This window comes from Grus americana, chromosome 8 (assembly GCF_028858705.1).
Source record: "Grus americana isolate bGruAme1 chromosome 8, bGruAme1.mat, whole genome shotgun sequence".
Classification (NCBI taxonomy): Eukaryota; Metazoa; Chordata; class Aves; order Gruiformes; family Gruidae; genus Grus; species Grus americana.
This window is the reverse complement of record NC_072859.1, coordinates 23,029,048-23,050,175: the sequence shown is the minus strand read 5'-3', so window position 1 is coordinate 23,050,175 and position 21,128 is coordinate 23,029,048. Positions and strand designations below refer to the sequence as shown.

The 21,128-nt window shown below is 37.7% G+C and overlaps 1 protein-coding gene across 7 annotated transcripts in view; it reads right to left on the bottom strand.

Annotated features, from left to right (window-relative positions):
* Positions 1 to 16,546, bottom strand: part of PIGK (phosphatidylinositol glycan anchor biosynthesis class K) — a 237,562-nt gene extending 221,016 nt beyond the window's left edge. For all 7 annotated transcript variants that reach the window (XM_054833091.1, XM_054833093.1, XM_054833098.1 and 4 more), the window contains exons 1-9: positions 16,410 to 16,546; positions 14,644 to 14,697; positions 12,294 to 12,385; positions 8,542 to 8,677; positions 7,132 to 7,243; positions 6,666 to 6,762; positions 6,203 to 6,320; positions 5,350 to 5,460; positions 397 to 569 (exon numbers count right to left, since the gene is read on the bottom strand). In XM_054833091.1, the coding sequence (XP_054689066.1) occupies positions 397 to 569; positions 5,350 to 5,460; positions 6,203 to 6,320; positions 6,666 to 6,762; positions 7,132 to 7,243; positions 8,542 to 8,677; positions 12,294 to 12,385; positions 14,644 to 14,697; positions 16,410 to 16,502 (986 nt within the window). In that variant the 5' untranslated portion in view covers positions 16,503 to 16,546. The remainder of the gene's footprint in view (positions 1 to 396; positions 570 to 5,349; positions 5,461 to 6,202; positions 6,321 to 6,665; positions 6,763 to 7,131; positions 7,244 to 8,541; positions 8,678 to 12,293; positions 12,386 to 14,643; positions 14,698 to 16,409) is intronic.
* Between the last annotated feature and the right edge of the window lie 4,582 nt (positions 16,547 to 21,128).

Below are 21,128 nucleotides of genomic sequence, written 5' to 3'. Positions count from 1 at the left end.
CTAGGTGTTATGAAACGACTAACTGATGGCTTATACTCAGAGCTTATCTGAAGGAGTAAACTATTACAAGCAGGAATTTACAGTAACAAAATGTTCTGCACATTAAAGAAGAAATGTTAAGGAAGAAAGAAAATCTTAGACTAATTTTTTTTCTTGTTGACATCCACACCTTGGTCTTCAGCAATATTCACTTACGAGACTGAATATAAGAGTGAGCATTTTTAAAGTTTTCAGCTGACAAACCCCAACTTTATCAGTAGTAGCAGGTCCATACTAACTCCCTGATTCTCTGTAGGAAATGACAGAAAATCAGAGTTCTTTCCTTGACAGTTATACAACTATTTTGTTTCTGTGGCACAGAGCTATACAAATCAAGCCTAAATAATGACTACTTACTTGCTCTCAAAACCAGCTAAGTCACTGTCCAAAGAAACTGTCTCTGTCGTAATCTCCACCTTTCTCACACTGCCAAAGAAGTCTGTAATCAGAACATTTTGCGGGTCTCGCTGAAAGAGATCAGTTCGGTGCCCAGGCGTGGAAACACACAGACTTTTTGGACAGACCTGAAACTGGAAAACAAGATGGACAATCATATCCTGTCCCTCATTCATCAATAGTCTCTGTACATACCTTCCAAAATGAAATTGCTATAAGAAGAAAGATAACTTGCATTAATTTCAGTACGAGCCCCACAGCTGGAAAAAAAATGAACAAAAACATTAAAAGGCATAGACATGATGCATTTGAGAAAACCTTTATCCTCACAATTGTGCTGTTTGAGTTTAGACATGCTTCTGTGAAAGCCAACCATCAATTATATCTAACTGATTAAATGCACAAATGTATTTCTGAATATAGATGCAGCAATAACCTTCCAAAAAGCACAAGTGGGTATAAATTCTTCATATTTACCAAAGGGAGGCAGGCAAGATTAAACAAGCCTTGATAAGTAGCTAATAGTGAAGGCTTCATAAAGAAGCAAGAATTTCCATTTTGATTGAAAAGAAAAAAATCTCTTAGTCTTATTTCTAGTTTATAGTCTGCAAATTACACAAAATTAGGATTTTCAAATATCAAAGGTGGTTTATGCACATTAAGTTCACAGAGACTTCCTACAAAACCTACAAATTAGTTATATAACTTATTTATTTTACCTATGTATTTTGTCTACATATCAGATCCACTATATCCAGCACACATTGCAACACCTAGAAGACAAGAGCAGCACTAACAAACTGTTTTCAATTGACTCAATTCTGTATAGAGGTACATTTGCAGAAAATAAATAGACATAACAGCAGCAGATTTGTTGTAGCATGTCAAATATCTGTCAAGACAGCATGCCTATTAAATAACAAGATTATTATGTACGCAGCAGGTAGTCAAGGCAAAACCAATGCATTTTGGACACAATGCCTTTTTGTACAAAAGTCCTACCACACTCACCACAAGAGTCTCTAGTGTTTCTCATTATAATAATTGGTTTGTATTTTTGTTAATAACAATACATAGCTTAAAGTGCCATGAAATGCAGCCCAAGGCCTTGCTCTCCCTAGCCTCCTTGATGAGTTTGGAAAGCTGAGTTCACGTCTCAATCATCAGAAGGCACTTCACAACCCAACTAGACACAGGATCTAGACACACATCCCTGCTAGACAGGGGCACTAACTCTACAGTGCTCTGGACAGTTTCATGAGCAAATGTTGCTGTTCATTCAACTGTCTCGCAAGCAACCAACAGACCACTTGGTAACAGCGTAGGTTATGTGAGTCTTCGCATGTTCCAGCAACAAAGAACATTTAACAAAACAGATTAACATACAGGACTATGAAGGACACTTTCCACATGGGTGCTCATCTTCCTTAAGTTCTCCAAGTGATTTTCACACCTGGGTTCATCAGTCACTGAATCTAGAGCTTAATATACCTAATTACATCATGGATCAGTTCTTAGAAGGTTGCACTCTTAGGACAAAATCACAAGTCCTAATAAGCTGAATGCAGATGCAGCCTCAATTATCCCAAATCATGGCTGACAAAACCTGTGAGTTTCAGTCCATACTTCCTAGCAGAAATCCTGTACCTAGCCTGACAGAAAATGCACAGGCTAGTGTGTCTAGTTCTCTTTGGATAACAGAGCCCTAAATTTAAATAGTTTCCCAGAGAGGAAACAATGTACTTGGCTTTTCTTCATAGAGGACAGATGCTATCTCCCCATTCCTCCCTTCTGCTCATTACAGTTGCTCTTTCATAACTTGTCTTTTTTGTCTAAGCCTGTAAGCATACAGCATTAAGCTGCTGGTCCAGGGAGACTTCAACTCACTTTCACCTTTACCTTCACAGAAGCATACAAGCACACATATCCACTGAACTCTTTTTTCATGATTCCCAACTCTCTCATTGGCAGAGTATCACACAGCTGCTAAAGAAAAGATAGGGGCAGATCAAATCTTTCTGTTATCCTCCTTGTTAAGTGAAAATGAACTAGACTCATCAGCATCACGCTTCCCATACAAAGCCACTTGTCAATGCACACAAACCCTCTTAAGTTTCACCAAAATGCAACCAATTTTCTTCAACTCTGCTCTAACTAAGGGCACAAACATAAAATCTAAATCTCTGAAGCTATAAAAGCTAAGTATTTGTTTTAATCCCGCTATTTGATGCATAAATCTATGCTGCAGTTATACCATTAAGTCTCTCTTCCAGGCTCTCAAGAGAGTGTAAATGTCCCAAAACAACTGCATCAGCACTGAAAGTGGGAAATTGATACTACATCTAACTATTTCTAACCCATCCCACAACAATTTACTACCATAAGATAGTGAGATGAATCCTGAACAAAAATGTGCAATGGGACTGAGAAGATGACTTCAGTATTAAAAATCTACTTAATCTAGTACCAGTGTGAAAGAAGACGACTGCAAAGCAATTACACCATGGCAGACTAATAACTGAGGTCTTCCAACAAAAAAAAAAAAGCAAACACTGGTTATATGAAACACATTTGTTCATGTGTCGATTTTTCCACATATTTTTTTTAAATAAGATACTATTCAGATAAAGCTAAACAACTCCACAAAATGGGAACTTTATCTTGACTTTTCTTAACAACATTTTTAGCTATTTTATGACAAACGATATCTCATTTAGAAATTTATTTGAATCTTATTTTAAAAGTTCAAATGTATGCCGTTTCAATTTAGTTTTTACTTTTTTAGAATTATGATCAAACCAAAAGTCAGTCATTTGCACAGCTTTATGCTATCCCTTAGCAACACAGATGGAGCAGGTGGGGAGTAGGTGGAGTGGATTATGAAAAAAGATGTCTCATTCTTTGCAGGAATGCAATATCCAAATCTTAGGTAGATGTGAAGAGAAGCTGTTTTAAGAGTGGCTGGAAAAAAGTAAAGAGGTGATGGGACATAAGTGGTAACAAATACACAGTACTTCTAAAAGAGCAGACATTTGACATACCAGAAGATCAAACAACTAAACATTAGCTAATAATTTTAAAGTTAGTTGGTGAGCCATCTAATATATTATCCCAAGTTTGGAAAGAATTAAAAAAAACCGCAGACTTGGATAAGCAGTAGGTCTTTGTTCTTAAGCCAGAACAACACTAACAGTGCATTCCAGTGCCAAAGTACCCCCTATAACTGTTGGCAAATAAATGGGCATATATCCTTACCATGTACTAACGATATGTCTTTTTAGAACTCTTAGATGAAGGCCTGAAAAGCACTGACTTGAAATCAAGAGGTCACACTTGCTGAAATACATGCATATTATGACTCAGTACATGATCATCACAATTCATGATATATTTGGGTCCATTCTCTTCCCTTCCAAGAGCAACAATAAGCAGATTAATGTATGATAAGATTACTTACATGATGAAAGAAATTTACCAGTATGGGATAACTTCCCACAACTCTGAGCATTTGGCATATAAGCAAAAATAAAAAAAAACAAGGGAGAATGTTTAGATATCTTCTCCCAAGAGGCAAACTACTTGGCCAGCGAACAAGTTTTCTACACTTTTCACAACAACTGGATTAATATCTAGCTGGCTAGACCAGTTATACCACTTCCCAGATGGTGTCTTATACAGTAGAAACTACTGTTCATTTTTTATGACTTTTTTTTTAAACACCAATTCATTTTCTGGTTTACAGAACAGAGTTCTAAAGTGCTGTTTGAATGAACTGGCTAGAAGATGATACTTAATCAATAAAGAACTTGCATATTCTTCTTTAACAAGATTTATTGTAAAGTTATCTGTATCCCATGATCAGAAGGTATCAGATTACAGGATAGAATTTCATTCCCATAGTAGTAAAAGAATCTTGAATCTTAGTCGCTGAATCAATTCTGTATCAACATAAAATCTGTCAAGTGTGGGCTGTTTAGAGTGAATTCTACTACACAACTAGGAGCCAGGCGAACACCATCCTCTGTAGACAGAGGGTGGCATAAAACTTTTGAGCAGCTGCTCCTTTTACAGAAATGAATCAAAGACAATGTGTTCTCTAAGTGTGGCTCTTAGATCACTGACACAGCATGTCAAGATTTACAGCTACAAGGTATCGAAGTACGATGAAACTAGTATTGGAACAGGTATAAAGTGTTAATAGAGTAAATAAAATATGGTTACTTTTTATGTCATCTCACCAGTGTATACATCTAACTGTTATAGAGGTATTTTTATAAATTTTGTAATAGGTTATTTGGTTGGTTGTTTTTTTCTCTCCTGCCTCATACGTGAAAGTTACAATTAATATTTACCCAAGATATAATTAACTCCACACACTGATTGATTTGGACATATCTTGCTCTTGAATCTAAGCAGATATACAGAGTCTCTCTGCAGGCATTTGTGAGTACACAATTAGAATTTTAACTTTTTAATCACCTTTGCAAAACAATTTCAATGTCTGCCTTTCCACATCTGCAAAGTGCCTGCTATCCATTAAGCTGATTTTAGAAGCTGCCTACTATCATTTTTCACATGCAAATACTTCATTCTATTGAAATTAATATTTAATGAATACTTTATTCATTATTTAATGAATACTTTATTCATTTTTCAATGAATAAAAAAATGTGGCTAATTTTAGTTAATTTGTTCTGTAGCCAGCAAACCACTTTCACACTGAGGAGAATCCTTAAAGTGTTATGCTATGACTACATTTAATAATGGCAAAAAACCCCCTCCCCCCCAAAGCTGCTTCCGAAAGAAACAGCAGGAGAAGAAAAAGCATTTGGAGAACCCTATGGACAAAATAAATTAGTTTTGGAAACTGTTAAAGTCATTAGCATATTCATGAATGTTGAGTATTCTACTTACTAGGTCATTCATATTTGTCTGACTGGCTGGATGAATTTCTTCCAAGAACTCTAGCACATAGAACGTGTATCTGTCCATAAGATGAACGCCAATCCCAAGATCAGGTTGATGCTTAAAAATAACACACAGCAGTTACTGGGCATTTGCAGGAAAGAACTCAGTATTCAGAAGAGGGAACAGAATGTAAGAGCACGTTACAAAAGCAAAGCACTTTTTTTTTGTTCTTAGGCAAATTATGCCAAGAAAATGATTAGTCATGAAGAAACATATTGTTGACAAGTTGAATAATATAGTTTATCTTCTTTTTTCTAAACTATATCCTGGTAGTTTCCATGTTTGCCAAAAAGCAGGGAATCCCTTCTTCCTAATGGTCCAGTACAGATTCGTTGGCTGCCCCAAGCTTCTTAGGACTTGGAAAACAGGGCTGGGAGAGACAGCTTCTCTTACAGCACTGTGTGGGTTCAGGTAGGTAGTCCTGACCTGCTGGTTTTGGTCTGGCTAGGATCTCTCTCCTATCACTCCTTCTGTAATTCAGATGGGATATAATTACAGCAGGTGAAAGGTAGTGGCTTTGGGTTTGTTTGGTTGTGGGGTTTTTTTGTATATCAAGTGTAAGAAGTCCTAGATTGAATATTCCACACACATATCTCTCAGGAGTCTTCCCATAAAATTTCTTCCTATCCTAGGCAATGCATAAATTGGCCAACAAGCACAGAAATCCATTGTTAGCCTGGTTCTTCGGGACAGCACACAAAAACAAACAGGAAAAGTACACTTACAAGTTTTGTCAAAACCTGTGCTTTTAACTCAGGCATTCTGAAAATTGTCTTCACGATCACAAAAATCTACTTACTGATAAAGAATCTTCTCCAACTTGGCTGCTAGCTAAGGCCATTATATTAGGTGAATAAAATCGTTCATACATGGATGCTCCTTGACAAGTATCAATAATAAACAACAATTCGTTGTACCTGAAAGAAATAAAATGACCTCCTTATGCATCTCTAAATTGAAACAACATATACATACTTTGCTTTTTAGTTACCAGGACAGCTGCTAGGAACCTAAGCAACAGAAGAGTTCACACTGATTGATTATAAGATGCGAGTTTAGTCAAAGCAAAACATTTGAGCAGCTGTAACTGCAGGAAGCCAAAAAAAAATAAAGAACCGTCTTCTTTTTGAATGCAAACTTTCATGAAATTTTATGGACAACAGAGAGTATTCACTGCTGAAGGTAAGCAAGGCCTACCGGTAAGACTTCAGGCATGTTCATGAAATATAGTATTGAACCTCTAAATAATGCTTTTTCCTTACCTTCTTTTCTGCCACATTTGTTCAAAGGCATCAGCAAGTTCTACATTTGTGATTTCTTCAGAATCTTGAAATTTTAGAAAACCATTTCCACCGTGGCCTGACAGAAAAATCAGAAATTAGGCAAGTATGTAAGTTAAAGTAAGACATTCAGACTGGTTGACCACTTTTCTAAGAAAAAAAATAAAAAATATAAAAAAAAAATCACAAACACAATTGTCTTTCTCCAAACAGACCTAAACAAAAGAAAATACTATCACAGTAAGAACAGTACACATACACCACTTAAAGTGTGGAAACTATACTTGCTAAGTACTGCCTTACAAGTTTTTTCTTAATTAGCACGACATCCTAAAAAAAGAAAAAAAACCTTTTGTTGATTCTTTTTTTGTTTGGACTCCTGATGGGACTTCATGCTTTCACAAAGGCCCGTCCAACTGAACAACAAACATCAATGAATTGTAATTACCTGTCATATATATTAGAATATTGCTTCTGTCATCAGAAAGAAGACGTTTAGATCGTGGTGTGCTTGGTGGGATTCTTCCTGTTAATACACGCAAGAAGTTTTCAACAGTAACCTAGGAATAGAAGCATAAAGTCATTTTCTAAAGAGAAAAAATATTGATTAACAACTCAGGGCTGTGTTACATAAATTAAATAACGGAACACTAAAATATGCAGTGTATCTAACCAGACATAATATTGCTTGGTATAATCTGCATAAACAGACATTTTCTGTTTAAGGTTTTACTGCAGGTTCAATCATATGGTACTTTTTACTAACCTTTTACTTTACTGTGTCCCACTAACATCAGCCTGTTGCTTTTTTATATTCAATAAGTCTACTACCATTATAATTTCTAAATACATTTTCACTAATATGAAAACCCATCAGCATATAGCTCTATTCTGTCAAAACTGCTCGTGTACTAACAAAATGCTCTGACCTTAGTGTGTGTTACCATGGAAAAAGAAAAGTTTAAATTCCCTCTGCAACTCAGGAAAGGAAAAACAAGATCAATTTTGGTTACGCAAGTATGAATGATCCGGTAAGACCCATCTGGTGACTGTAAAACATCCCATAAAACACCACTTCCTCTTCATGCAGACGTACACAGCTCAAATGCTAGCAACAAGTCCATACTCAGGAAAAACCATGATAAAAAGAACATATCTCTATTTCAGTGTTTTATCTTCACTTCTTTACACAAAGCTTCAGAGAAATAAAACATCTACTATATACTTAAGTACCCTCCTGTAAACCTTTAGTAATGATTATATAGCACTATTAAACTATGCAATCAATGTCCAATTTAAGACCAACTGGTAAAGACACTGTTTGAAGGAATATTATACAAAAACAAAAAGGTGACAGAATGCAGACTTCTATATAGTAATTACTTTACAGTAATGATTAGGTTATGTATTTTGGTTTATTCTGATAAAAGCATATGCTTAAGATCAGAAATTTAAGTAGGTCCCCCATTAAACATTTCACTTGCACGCCAAGAGTTTCACAGTGGTGTGAGGTATTTGCGAGATGAGACACTGACCATCCATTTCCAAAGAGAAATTTCAGTAATATGTGTGTATTCCTAATACATACAAGAAGTTCCATATATTCTTTTAATTGTGGAGATTCCATTATTTAAAACGGCCAATATACAACATGTTTCTAGAATAACAAACTTCAAAGACAAAATTGAGTATCAAAGGAAAGAGAGGAGTGTGTGTTTTAAACCTGTCAGTTGATAATAAGAGCCCAGCCCAAAACCAGTGATGTGAATACGAAGACTTCTTCAGGCTTCACAGATGTATAAATCTTTAAACCAACACTAAAAACACAGACATGGCGATTTAGTTAAAGTGCAGTCACCTCGTAGCTTCGGTAATCCACTTCCACATCATCTCCATACACATTTAGCTCCATGTTTTTATGGCTAAACACAGTAGCTGGTTTGGGATTTCTAGGATTACATGCCATATCATCTGCCAGCATCAGGACAATGTGACTATGGAAAATAAGACAAAAACATTTCAGCCATTCTACTTTCACGTAACAGTCAAATGGAAATTACAACAACACTGTCCCATGATTACAACAATAGCCTATAACATTAAGAAGATTCCTGGAACTGTAAATGAAACTTTGCTTAGTTATACTCTATTTCCTTTTGTACATCCTCACTATTGTAAAGATACCACACACAGAAATGCAGCTAGCTGTTATTTATCAACAGGATTAAGTTAGGCCAAAGATGAGCATGAGAGTAGTTGACATTAGCAACTTTGTGATACAGACTTGCCTGGACCTAGGCTGGCAGAACTCTTTAAAAAAAAAAAATTGGAGATTTTTATGGGGCACTGAATTTCATGCAGCTCCACAAAAGAAATCCCAACCTGTATGCACCTTCTCAGACAGGTAAATTAAAATTATTGTGACGATTTTTAATTATACTTGAGGAACCCCTGAAATTACATTTGAGGAACTCGTGAACATTTCTCAAACCATTATACTCCATCTGATATGCTACTGTATGACTATCTCTGTTAATCGAATTTTCCTGAAGAACACAAGTGGGCTGACACCAAACATTTTGTCTTCTTTCATAGTACCAAGAAAAAAAAAAAAACCCAGCACATTATAAAGTTGTTCCGATTTGTATGCAGCCAAAAATCTATATTTCACCTGGCTGTGTCAGGTTTGGGTCAAAATATGAAATAACTAGAGACTGTTAGCACTAGGAAGAATGTGCCAGAGATGTCTAGAACAAGGTGAAGTCAGTCCTTTCCTCAGATAACCCTGTCTTGGATATAGTTTCTCATGGACTGTGATCTTTGTGTTCTCCCAAACAATACTTACAAAAGGAAAGCTCTGTATCCTGCAAAGAATGCTGCTAATTCAGACTCTCAGGCACACAGTGATAAATTAAACCGTGTCCTGCTATTTAAACACCCTTCCTGTGTTTGTCATCGTCCACCTGTATGTCTGCACGAACACTTTAAGAGTAAAGTTATTCTTTATTAAGTGCTGGTAAACTCCACACTGCACCAAAAAAAAAAAAAAGGGAAAAAAGAAGGAAAGAGAGGGACAAAAAGGGGAGGGGACAATGATGACAAAAGGGGGGGTGGGGAAGAGGAGACAAATACTATCCAGAATAACATGAGCATAAATCCTCAAAAATAATCAAAGTAAATTATTTCAATGGGAATAAAATGCTGGCATAAATATGAAGCTGTAATGACAGAAGCCAGAGGAGGACAACTACAGAAGAAAAATATTTTTGTTTTCTCCACACATGAATATATGCCTTGCAGATTTACTGAGATAGTCAGGTGTACACCCATTTTTTAATTACACTCAGAAGAGAACATTCCAGACTAAGCCATCACTAGCACTGTATTTTTGCTAGGACTATGTCTATTAAAAACAAGAATTAATAATCATGCATCACTCAGTAAAAGGTTCTGCATAGTAGTAATACAGACAGGTGAGCACAAACATGCAAAGTCTGTATACTGTACGGCATTCTTAAAAGCATATGAAATATCCCACAGTTAGACAGAACCACTGTGAACAAGTGGTTCATACAAGCAGCAAAACAATCTAGGTGTTAACTTGCAGCTTAACTGTTAAACCAAAGTAATCTAACCATATATTATATTAATGCTATTTTCATGATGTAAAACTTATCTTGCATACTGATTCCAGGAATCAAGAATTATTTCTGGATTCATTTTGGCTTTGTTTTATTTTAGCAAAACCTTTTACTTACAAATTGCAGCATTGTGCCCACATGCCAACAAACCAGAGCAACTTAGTTATAAAACCACAAATCATTTTCCTAATGAGTTCTGTTGTTGGATGACGAATCTATTTAAATGACTAAATTGACACAGTTGCGTTCAAGATGAGGCTATACACCTCTCCAAAAAAAACCAACCCCAAGAATCATTAAAAATGTTTATTGTTAAGATGTGATTTAGGGGTGGGTTTGGGTTTTTTTTAGTCATCATTATTTTGAACGAAGTTTTGCTGCAAAGAAAAACAGGTAGAGGAAGAAGTTTGTCTAAGGGAGAAACCCACTCAAATCCATGTAAAAATTGCTGCAAAAGGGATAAAATAGGCTCGCTCTCTTTCTAGCTCTTCTCCAATGTCTTACTCTTGACCTTAGTCTAAAACTTTGCTGGTTTTTTGAGATTCATTTCCAGATCCTTGGGTATGGATAAGAAACAGATCAGGTTACTGAACAACAGAAATCCCCAGCCATGCTGTAGGTTTTGCAGCGTTTCTAAAACTGCCACTTATTTTGATCTTAATAGTGAAGATGGATGGATGGATGGATGGAGAGAAGATGAAAGTTCTCAGGTAAGGGTAGAACAAATGGAAGAATTTCTAAGGTAGTGCCTAGGGCGCCTATGCTTCAAAGGCTATACAGGAAAAGACAGATGCTTCTGAATGTGATGTGCAAAAAAATGCCATATTTCTGTGCTTTCAGGCCACAATGCTTAGGCAGCATGTTCCCTTGGATTTATAGCCTCCAAATGCTTCCAAAAATTAGGTTTCGACATCCTCTCTGTCAAAACCCAAGAAGTCACTTTTTAAAAATAAACATAGGAAACAGGATGATATTGCCATTGCATTCACAGTTGAGTGGAAGCTAAGTGGGGACTCCAGGTACTACAGTTTTGGACTTGGACAAAAAAATGCCATGCAAACTTAATCCAGCAGAATATGCATTTTGCAATGATGGAGTGGGCCATACCTCTTTAGGCAGACATGCTGGACAAACTACCAGTCCTCTAAACTAACATTAAAAACCAGGACCACCAGGATTTCCATAGGAGCCTATGGATACATATAGCCTATTATTCAATGGATGTTAGTGCGTAAAATTCGCTTCCACAGTTCTGGTAAAAGTAAATTGCGCTCCAAAACAGCTGGATGGAATTGTGCCAATACCCCTAGAACTTTCACTAGGAACACAATTAAAAGACACTTCAGAAGAGTTCATTCACACTCCTAATCCTGTTATCAAAGAAGGGATACTATTTTAACCATTGTGCTATCGCTAGAGAAGCACAATTTGATGGACAAAGCTTCTGGTTTCTTTAAAAACATCATGCAAAATGGGTTTTTCAAGGCTACTTTCAATGCGTAGAAGCTCCTTTGTTTAGGCCCTTTAGTTTAGACTCTCAGTGTAGTTGCAGATGTGGAAATCTTACATTTTAGTACAGTTAGGGTTGCTAACATCTCCCCACTGAAAGAAAATTAAAGTACAGCAAAAGCCATATCTCAGAGTAGTATTGTCATTGCTGAATGCATTTATCAATTTTCCACATTATGCTTTCACCAATTTACTAGGTGGTACATTTTAATGCCTAGATAGCACCTTATGTTTTTAATCTAATTAGCCTATTCCAACTGGAAGTCTTATTACATAACTTGTTGCTTCTCCTTTTGAACAATATTGCCACACTTTTCAATACACTGATGTGATCACATCCTTCCTTTTTACTTTCATCCAGTTAAACTGGGAAGAGAAATGTATTTTTATATTGCGTCAAACAACAAAAGAACTTTAATAGCACATTTGCAAGGAATTGTATTCACCCAGATTCCCTTACCTATCAGGAATGCCCAGTCTCTTGACACTCCTGTATACTGAAAGAGTATTTGCCACATGACGATAATTAAACCAGAATCGAGATGTACACACCTTGAATTTTTAAGGGGGGAAAAAAAGCATATTAAATAGTGTAAAAGATACAAATTGGCCTGGCACATTTAATCAGATGACTATGATTACAGGAGTATCAACAAACTAGTAACAAATCAGAACGAACACAGCAACACCAAGAAACTCATGATATAAGCTATATAAATCTTTGTTGTTGATACAAGCTATATAAATCTTTGTTGTACCAAAGCAACAAATGCTGAAAATGAAAGTTTAAAAAAAAAAAAAAACATTCTTAACATACTGACTCATGAAAAAATTGTCATAAAACCCAACTAAGTATAGAAAGTGGCACTTTGGGGAATAATTCAGCAATAGTAAGTGGATAAGCTAAACTTTTTCATTTGCTTTCTCCATATCAAATGGAAGAAAAATCAAAGGAAGAGTTCTCATCTCAATAGCAAACCCATTCTGGGATTTATTGTGCACAAAAGCATAAATGAATTCATGCAGAAGCCACACACAGGGGAAAATACACTGAGGATGTTTGTATTTAAGGAGTCAAACATAATATAGTAAGACCTAAGTGAGTTCTAACCAAAATCTGAATACAAACTCTCAAAAATCCCAAAGGAGTTCAGGTTCTACTGTTCTAACAGTAGAAGGGTTGAGGATCTGCCATTCCTGTACTTAAACTATTCCCTTGGTCAGATTATTTAATCTGTCCTCAAAAACCTCAAACCAATGTGATTTCAAAAACCCTCAGAGGCAATCTGTTGCAGTTTCTTACTAGCCTTACCGTGGTCCTTGTGTTTAACTTCACTACTTTTTGTTTGGTCCACACCAGTGACTGCAATTCTCCTTTGGAGACAAACTTCCTTCCCTTTTACAAGTCTTTCAAACAAAGGATGAAGCATTTTAGAAGAGGTGACTTTAAAGCCACAAAAATAGAGAAGCAGGAACAAGCATTTAAGACTGTGTTTTATTTTTTCAGCTTTAAATAGAAACATCTTTAAGATACACTATGTAACATCTTTTTCTCTAGCCTTTTTATAAATGAAATGAGTACTGGCTCAAATAACAAAAAATTCAGCCTGAAAGGATCCCCTTGTGTCTCGATCATCCTGTCAGTAGGAATTTCAAAAAAGCCCACAGGAATCAGTCCCTGAGAATATTTGCCTTTTGGCAAGATTTAAAGCTCTGAAAACTAACTGTGGCCAATCTAGCTGTGACATTTCAAGACATTATCATCTGCCCCTTATCTCCATTACCTCCCTTACAACACAGTGGAAGATGTGTCAATGCTTTAAATATAGCTGTTCACACTGCAGCATATTCATTCAAACGACTGATGAGGTGGGATTGCAGTTCGATCTCAGGCTTGAAGTGCCTGATAGCTGTAAAACTCTCCCTATTTTACTGCTTAAAAAATTAGTATCAATTGTTATAAAGCTTAATCACAAAATACTGAAAAAACATAACCAGCAGAGAATCTGTTGAGGACAGAAAGTATAACTCCTTGGACATAATGTTCTACTTCCTTTGTGTGTTTTTACAGGTACTAATAAAAGCACCTATTTCTTAATAGTAGTAAAGTCGTACTTGATGTTTTAATAGTTTCAAGTTCGTACATTGTAGAATATAGAAAATATTCCTTCTAATTCAATTAATTATTGTTAATTCATTTTATATTGCTCAATTTTAGTATCTGGAAAACAAACAGCTGCTACTGAGTAATTACAACAGTGTTCTGAAACAAATAAGTCATTAAGACCTGAATTGTGATTAAGAACCAATTGTGTAACATGATTCAAACCTAATAAAAGATTCATGGCAAAGGAAAAAAAAATCTACGATAAGAACAGTTGATCTAAACATTTTATTGCCTGAATTTCTTTTATTCTAAGCCTGTTATCACAAGTTAACAGATTGAGTAAGAACAAAAATCAGAAATAGTATCTTTCTGGTCAAAGAGATATACTTTTCTGATACTAGGATTACATTTTTGTTCATATGAAGTATGGTAATTTAACTGTTTTACCACTGTCAGAACTTTTGTTTTACAAATCCTGCCATGTAACTAGATGTTTTGAGTGCCTGAAATGCAGTTATATTGAAAAGATAATTTTATTATAGTGTAATAAATTTGCAGGTACAATTTCAAATTTATTCATTTCCAAGTCTTTATCTTTACATTTTTTTCAAATGAGCAGAATTCTTCAGTGACTGTTGCAATTATGGCTCCTGATGAAAAATTGTCAGCTTCATTGCAAGAAAACAACCTGGACCACACTTACCAAAACTGCCCAGTTATTTGTATGTCCACTTCTAAAGAACTGTTCTGCTTGATCCTGAAAAAGAAAATATGAGATTTTTTTCAGCAATAAGAAAGAAATTACTGCTCATATTTTTGTTGTTTCCACAAAGCAGCGTTCAATGCATATATTTAACACACCTTAACACTGAGTAAACCTTACAAGAGCTTCAAAAGAGGTATTTTTCTTATTCTATTTTGCACATTTCACGCAAACTAATTGCTCCAAATCTTTCCCTGAAACTTGCTAAATAACAAAGGAGAAAGAACTATTAGTCACCTTCAGCTTAGTTAAAACAAAAAGCCCACACATCTCTATTCCAAAGAACACTCCAAGAACAAAATAAAATTATTTATTGACCTACAGTTTTTTCCTTAATGGAATAGGGGCTTGGATTAATTTCTATTTTCATTGTTCCTCTCATCTTTTCAAAAGCAGGTAAGTGAATCTGCAGTTTAACCCATTTTAAATCCACAGTGGTTACATTTATTCTTCCAAAATCAGGAGCTATGACAACAACCTTCTCTACCATCTGTGCTATCCAGAGTTCCCACCAGGCTTTGCAGAGGAGAGGGCTCTTTTTCTTTAACAGATAGCATAAATCAGGACACAGAAAAGAGATAAGACTTCCCAGAGCTAAGGGAGCAAGTCTGACACAGGACAAGAATCCAGACTTGCTGATTCTTAATCAGACTCTGTTAACTCTCTGAGGAGTACCAGGCTGATACTGGTGGTCTCACAGAAAACACAGCAACAGTAAAAGTGTTATGTTAAAACACACGTAAAACATACTGTACTTCAAGTAGCAAACAATCTGCAGTGTAATGAGTAATCCAAAGACTCAAAAAATAGTTATATTGGCTATTTTTTTGTCCTATTTGTAATTAATTTCAAGTATAACAATTTGTTAATAAAGCAGAACTCAAATGCAAACACCACCCCAGATGTAGCGTGGGCAGTGTGCAAAAAGCATAATTACTGAAATATGAAATTACTCCCACTTGAAAACAAAAAAATAAATTAGCTCCTGCTGTGTGTGAGTCTCTCACCTGCGGGGAAAGGCACACGCCATCAGGCCCAGGTGAGCCCGGGCAGCTCGACCGCCTCTGAAACCGCCCCACACCCCACCCAGTTTTTAACCGAACAACTCTGTTCACACCTAACCTAGCCAGCAAACATCCGCGAAAGGACCATAAAACACCAACTACTGAAAGTTACATTGCACAGCCTAAGAGAAACTGCGTTTCAGAAACCTGCAAACATATTAAGAGACAGTTGTTTGGGGTTTTTTTAACTTTAAACAGTTTAAACAAGTTACACGCGCATGATGAGCCCCGTGGTTTCTGGGACGTACGGCACTAGGGGTTACGGGACACCAAACCCCCGAGGCCGGGCACGCACCCGCCAGCAGCCCCGCGCGTTCTGCTCACGGGGCAGAGCGAGGCGGGCCGGTGGCGGGGCCGCCCACCCGGGGCAGACGTCGCGGCGCAGGGCACCGTCCGCCCCTCCGCTCGGGAGAGCCGCTCATGGGCAGCCAACCCGACCCCTCTCAGAGCACCACAAGCGCCTCGGAGCAGCTCCACCGGCGCGACCCCAGAGCGGCGGCGGGGCGGGCAGCCGAGCGGCGGCAGGTGTGGCTCTGCCTGCGGAAGGGAGGAGATGGGGGGAACCAGCAGCATAGAGCCTGCGGCGCGGCTCAGCGTCACCCGCCCTCTCTCGCCGCCGGTCGCTCCCACCAGCCTTCGTACCTGGACGCCGCTAGCGACCGCTGCACCGCAGCACCCCAGGAGCAGGGCTGCGGCGGCACAGACCCAGCAGGCAGTGGGCACCGGGGCCGCCATTTTACCCCGCCTCCTCCACAGGTCTCCGGCCGCCGCAACTGCCGGAAGGGCGGGAGCGGCCTCTGCGCGTGCTCTGCGCCGCCTCCTCAGGGCCGAGAGCGCTGCCGCCGCCTGTCTCTCTCCGCGGTCCTGCAGCGTTTCGGTCTCTGCTGGCTCTTGGGCGCAGGATGTTAGCAGGAATAGTGTCCCTGCTCTCAGCCACGCCAGGTGCTTAGCCACGTGTCAACGCTCCCTCGGCCTTGCCAGCCCCTGGAGAGCTTGCTTTAAACTCGATTTTTACAGAGCTGAGGCAGTAATGGTAGCAGATCTCACCACTGCCTTGAGCTACGCACTCGTTGTGGCTCTGCCGTGAGGTGTAATGCAGCCCTGCCCTGCCCTTGTCCCTCCCTGACCTGTTGGTTAGACAGACCCGGCTGGCCACAGATAACGCTGTGGTGTCGCATCTCGCCTTCAGTTTGGGCGGCTCCTGGGGCTGTAACAACAGCCATTTCTCTCAGTCTTCCACCAAAAATATGCTCAAATCACCGGGCTTTGTTGAAGTCACCACAGGAGCAGGGTGGGGGACGTGCGGAGCCAAGGTGGCTGCAGGACAGAGCTGCCCTGGGAGTGACGGGGAGAGCTGGGAAGAGGGACCACCTTTGGTGGGGAGGAGAGGGCGATCTGAGAGTAGATCTTCTGTCAAGATGCCTTGCTATAGACTTGCCTTTGGCACATACATCCCTCAGAGCCGATGAATCATCAGATTTTTATTTCAATCTATTGAACCACTTGGTATGATTCTTTCATTTCCACTAACTCATCCTGTCGCCACCTTTGTTCAATTGCCTGATGCCTTCCATTAGTGAAGATTCAGAATCTGCCCTGAACCATGGAAGCTATTTCCTGCTCTGTGTACTTGTCATCAGTAATGACTTTCTCAGACAGGAGCATATTTCCATGTATTGATGTTGGAATTTCAATAACATCACATTTGCCGTTTGAAAGCATCACTGGTTTCCTTGATAAAAATAATACCCTGTGATTAGATCACCTTTTCTTTTTGTGCCTAAAGCTAATGAACTTACTCCCTTTCGAAGACTATAGCCACCAGCTCCTGTTGTGCCTGAACACATCTCCTGTGGGAGCCTTTTATGAACCCACTGAGAAGTGCTATGGGCGTCTGTGTCCCTTGGTTCCTGCTTGTAAGCTGCACTGTTGATCTTCTTTAAGGTGACCTTAATTGTGTCATTCTCTGGAATACTTGACTTTGTAGTTTTAATAACATTCTTTTAAGGTCACCGTGTGTTATTTCCTACATTAAAAAAAAAAAAAAAGAAACGGGGAAAAAAAAAACCCCGACAAAATTTCTGTCAAGTGGCATTGGAATGATGTAAACATAGGTTACCAGCTATGGACTCTACAAGCAGATATCTGCTACTTGTGCTGAGCAATTAAGAACTGTAGCAAATTTTCCTTACATGAAAAATCTCTTATAGGGGATGAGACATTTAAAATACTAGGTTTCACCAGTAGTCAGAACAGTTTAAGCACACTTGTCCCGTCAATATTGCTGCTATTTCTCATGTGTTATAGGTAGTTGCTTCTGCAGTCTACAGAAAGGTTTAGCTGGCTCTTGATGTAAAAGCATAGCTGCAAACTCATCAGTCTTGTGTCACATGCTGTCTGCTGCAGTGTGAGCAATGTTTGGATCAACTACAGTCACACTGCAGGTGTTAATGTGATTGTAGGTGTTCAGGTCATATTGCTGCCTTTCCATCCCAGGGCAGAGACAGCACTGAGTTAGGGCAAGCTCAGTTTCACAGGCTCATTGGGATATTCCAAAAGAATGGCCATTATTCCCTCTGATTTACATGCTGCATCAGCAGCAGCATGTAAAGAGCGAGTGCATAGCTCACTTTTTTAGATCTGTCTCTGGTTTGCCTTCTGGATTCTCTTAGCTTGCTTGAGTGTGTTTTGTAATGGATCTATTTCTTCTTCTACTTCTGGTTTTTATTTCTGTACAGTCTCGGTCTTTCATGGGCTTTAGTATTCATCAGACATGCATGAGTGTGCCAGTGCTTCAGGCATTATTCTTGAAGGTGGTATCACTTCTTTTGTTTCTTTTCTTTTCTTTTTTTCTTTTCTTTTTTTTCCCCCCAGAAAGATAGTACCAAAAGCTTTGCCTTCATTTTTTTCATCTTTATACCCTTAGGCAGTTCTCAGTACAGACTTGGTGCTTGCTTCCATGCCTGTACAGGATTTTCTTGTCTAGAAATTAAACTCAATGCTGTCTGCTTCAGCTTCTTCATTCTGCTTTGTTTTTATGCTAGTCACAGTATTTTTCATGCTCTGAGTCTCCTTAGCTTGACCTTTGCCACAATGTTTCTTGTACCTCATGTTCAGTAATTAGAAAGGACACCAAATATGTATCCCAAAATGATCTGTAATTAAAACAACTGTTTACAAAGCTGCCGTAACTGCAGCTGGTATTCACATTGGTGCACTTCTTGGTGCCCTTCCAGATTCTTTCCTCCTCTAGTAGGTTGCTCAGGCCCTAATCCTCTAATCTATACCATCTAGAAATTGCCCTTTAAGAGCCATCGCTCAGCTTCCTCCTGTCCAACATGGAGCAAACGAACCTAGCTATCCTCTGAAGAGGGGCAGCAATCCCAAGTGTAACGCCATAAGCTCCTAAGATGAGGATTTGTGCCTACTAGAGTTTACATGACACTTTTTCACCACAAACTTCTTTTTTTCTATACCAAAAATACTAATTATGTATCTTTAATTTTGTTGGTATTAACTTTGATTATATTACCTATATGTATCATAGAGTATCTCTTCCTTCTATACTCTTGATCCTTGTTCTGTGTTTCTTTTCCCATTTTTATCAGACTTGCATGTACTGCCCGATAGTTTTCTACTGTAGAAGATAAAGAAATATATCTTTGGCTGTATTTATTATACTTCCAAAAGAAAAATGAAAAGGAACTCTTACAATGAAGTAAGTCAACAAGACTGATTCTTAAGGAATCATCAATAATAGCTCAACTGTATTATCTCACTAAAAAAAAAAATGCAGATTTATTACTTTCTTCATTTTGACTATCAATACAATAGATTAAAAAATTTGTACTGACCAAACAAGTCTACTACAGTTTGGTATCTGAGCTGATAAAATGGCTGTCTTCAAATATGCAACCTGAATGAAACAACAGTAATCAAATTAATGATTGATCTTACTCATTTGGGTTTTTTTCCATTTCTGTTAGACTGGAAGACTGGCTTGACTACAGAATGTTTGTACTTTGAAAAGATTTACAATAGCAAAGTAATACTGATAAAAAACATGCAAAAAGAATATGGGGAGAGTAATAGATACAGAAATTCCAAAGGAAAATAACTTGAAAGAAGTCTCGCTTCTAATATTATTGAGCTGAAACAATTGTACTGAACTGTTTATCAATAGATTCTTTTTGAACTCTAGTTAAACACATTAGAACCTAGACTTTTGTTCATCCATAGCATTAAGTTGCTTACCTCTACATCAGAATCAAACTAGAAAATATTTTTGACTGTTATTTGTAAAGTGAGATTATAGACATCATTTTTTACAGTGCTTTCTGAGGTCAGAATAGAACACAGGCAAAAAACCTTGAAACCTACAATGATATTCAGTTGACATTTGTTCTTAATGAATTAACCATCTACCTTGTCATCAGTTCTGTTCTGTCATTAATGACGCAAATGTCACCAGGCATGGAGTTTCCATAACATTGAATTGTGTAATAATCCAGTATTTTATCTTCAGAAGACACGAGATTACAAACCATTCCAAGAGCTTATCCTGTTGGTAAAATAAGTAAAACAAGAGAAAACAAAATATGAAAAAACAGTGGCAGCTTGTTTACATAGTTTGTTAGGTATAATGGCAGTCATGAAATAAGAATGCACATCACATTTGGTCTCAGTGCATCAATATTTCTCTCAATATAAAAAATGCTGAAAACTTTTGTCAAAACTTTCTCACTCATTAAAATAGCAAAATATGTGAAAAATATAGCAGTAAAAAAAAATATATCTTTTTAAAATTACCCTCTCCATTGTATTTTTCCACTAATATTTCAAAAGGGTTCATTCTCAAATAGAAAATTCATGGGCTTCTTAATTATGAACAAAATAAAAATTTTAATTAAATTGCTCTAAATAAAGTTAAGTTTATAGGCATAGTTTTACTCTTGATTTCAAGCAGTGGATATAACACATTTTTATTGTACTACTAGTTCTGACATCTCTGTGATATATCTGTCATGTCCCAAACACACCAAGTATCTGAATGTCTTGGGAGAGTTCTCCCTGTAGCAATTGAGCTGAAGTAGTCTCAGCTCTGCTGGTTAAACTAATTCAAGTAAAGGGCCGTGTTGCTGATGGACTCATTTTAGCTCCCAAACCATTACTTAAAGCAATTGTGTGTATTCTTAGACTACTCTACAGCCTGCAATCTAAATATATCCTTTTGTCTTCCAAGTAATTTTCTTCATTCGCAAGGAAGGGTTTTTTTACTCCCCTGAGGACTACTCATCAGCTATATAAGAAAACAAACACAAAAGTTTTGAAAATTAAAGGCTGAATGCACAGCTGCTTTAC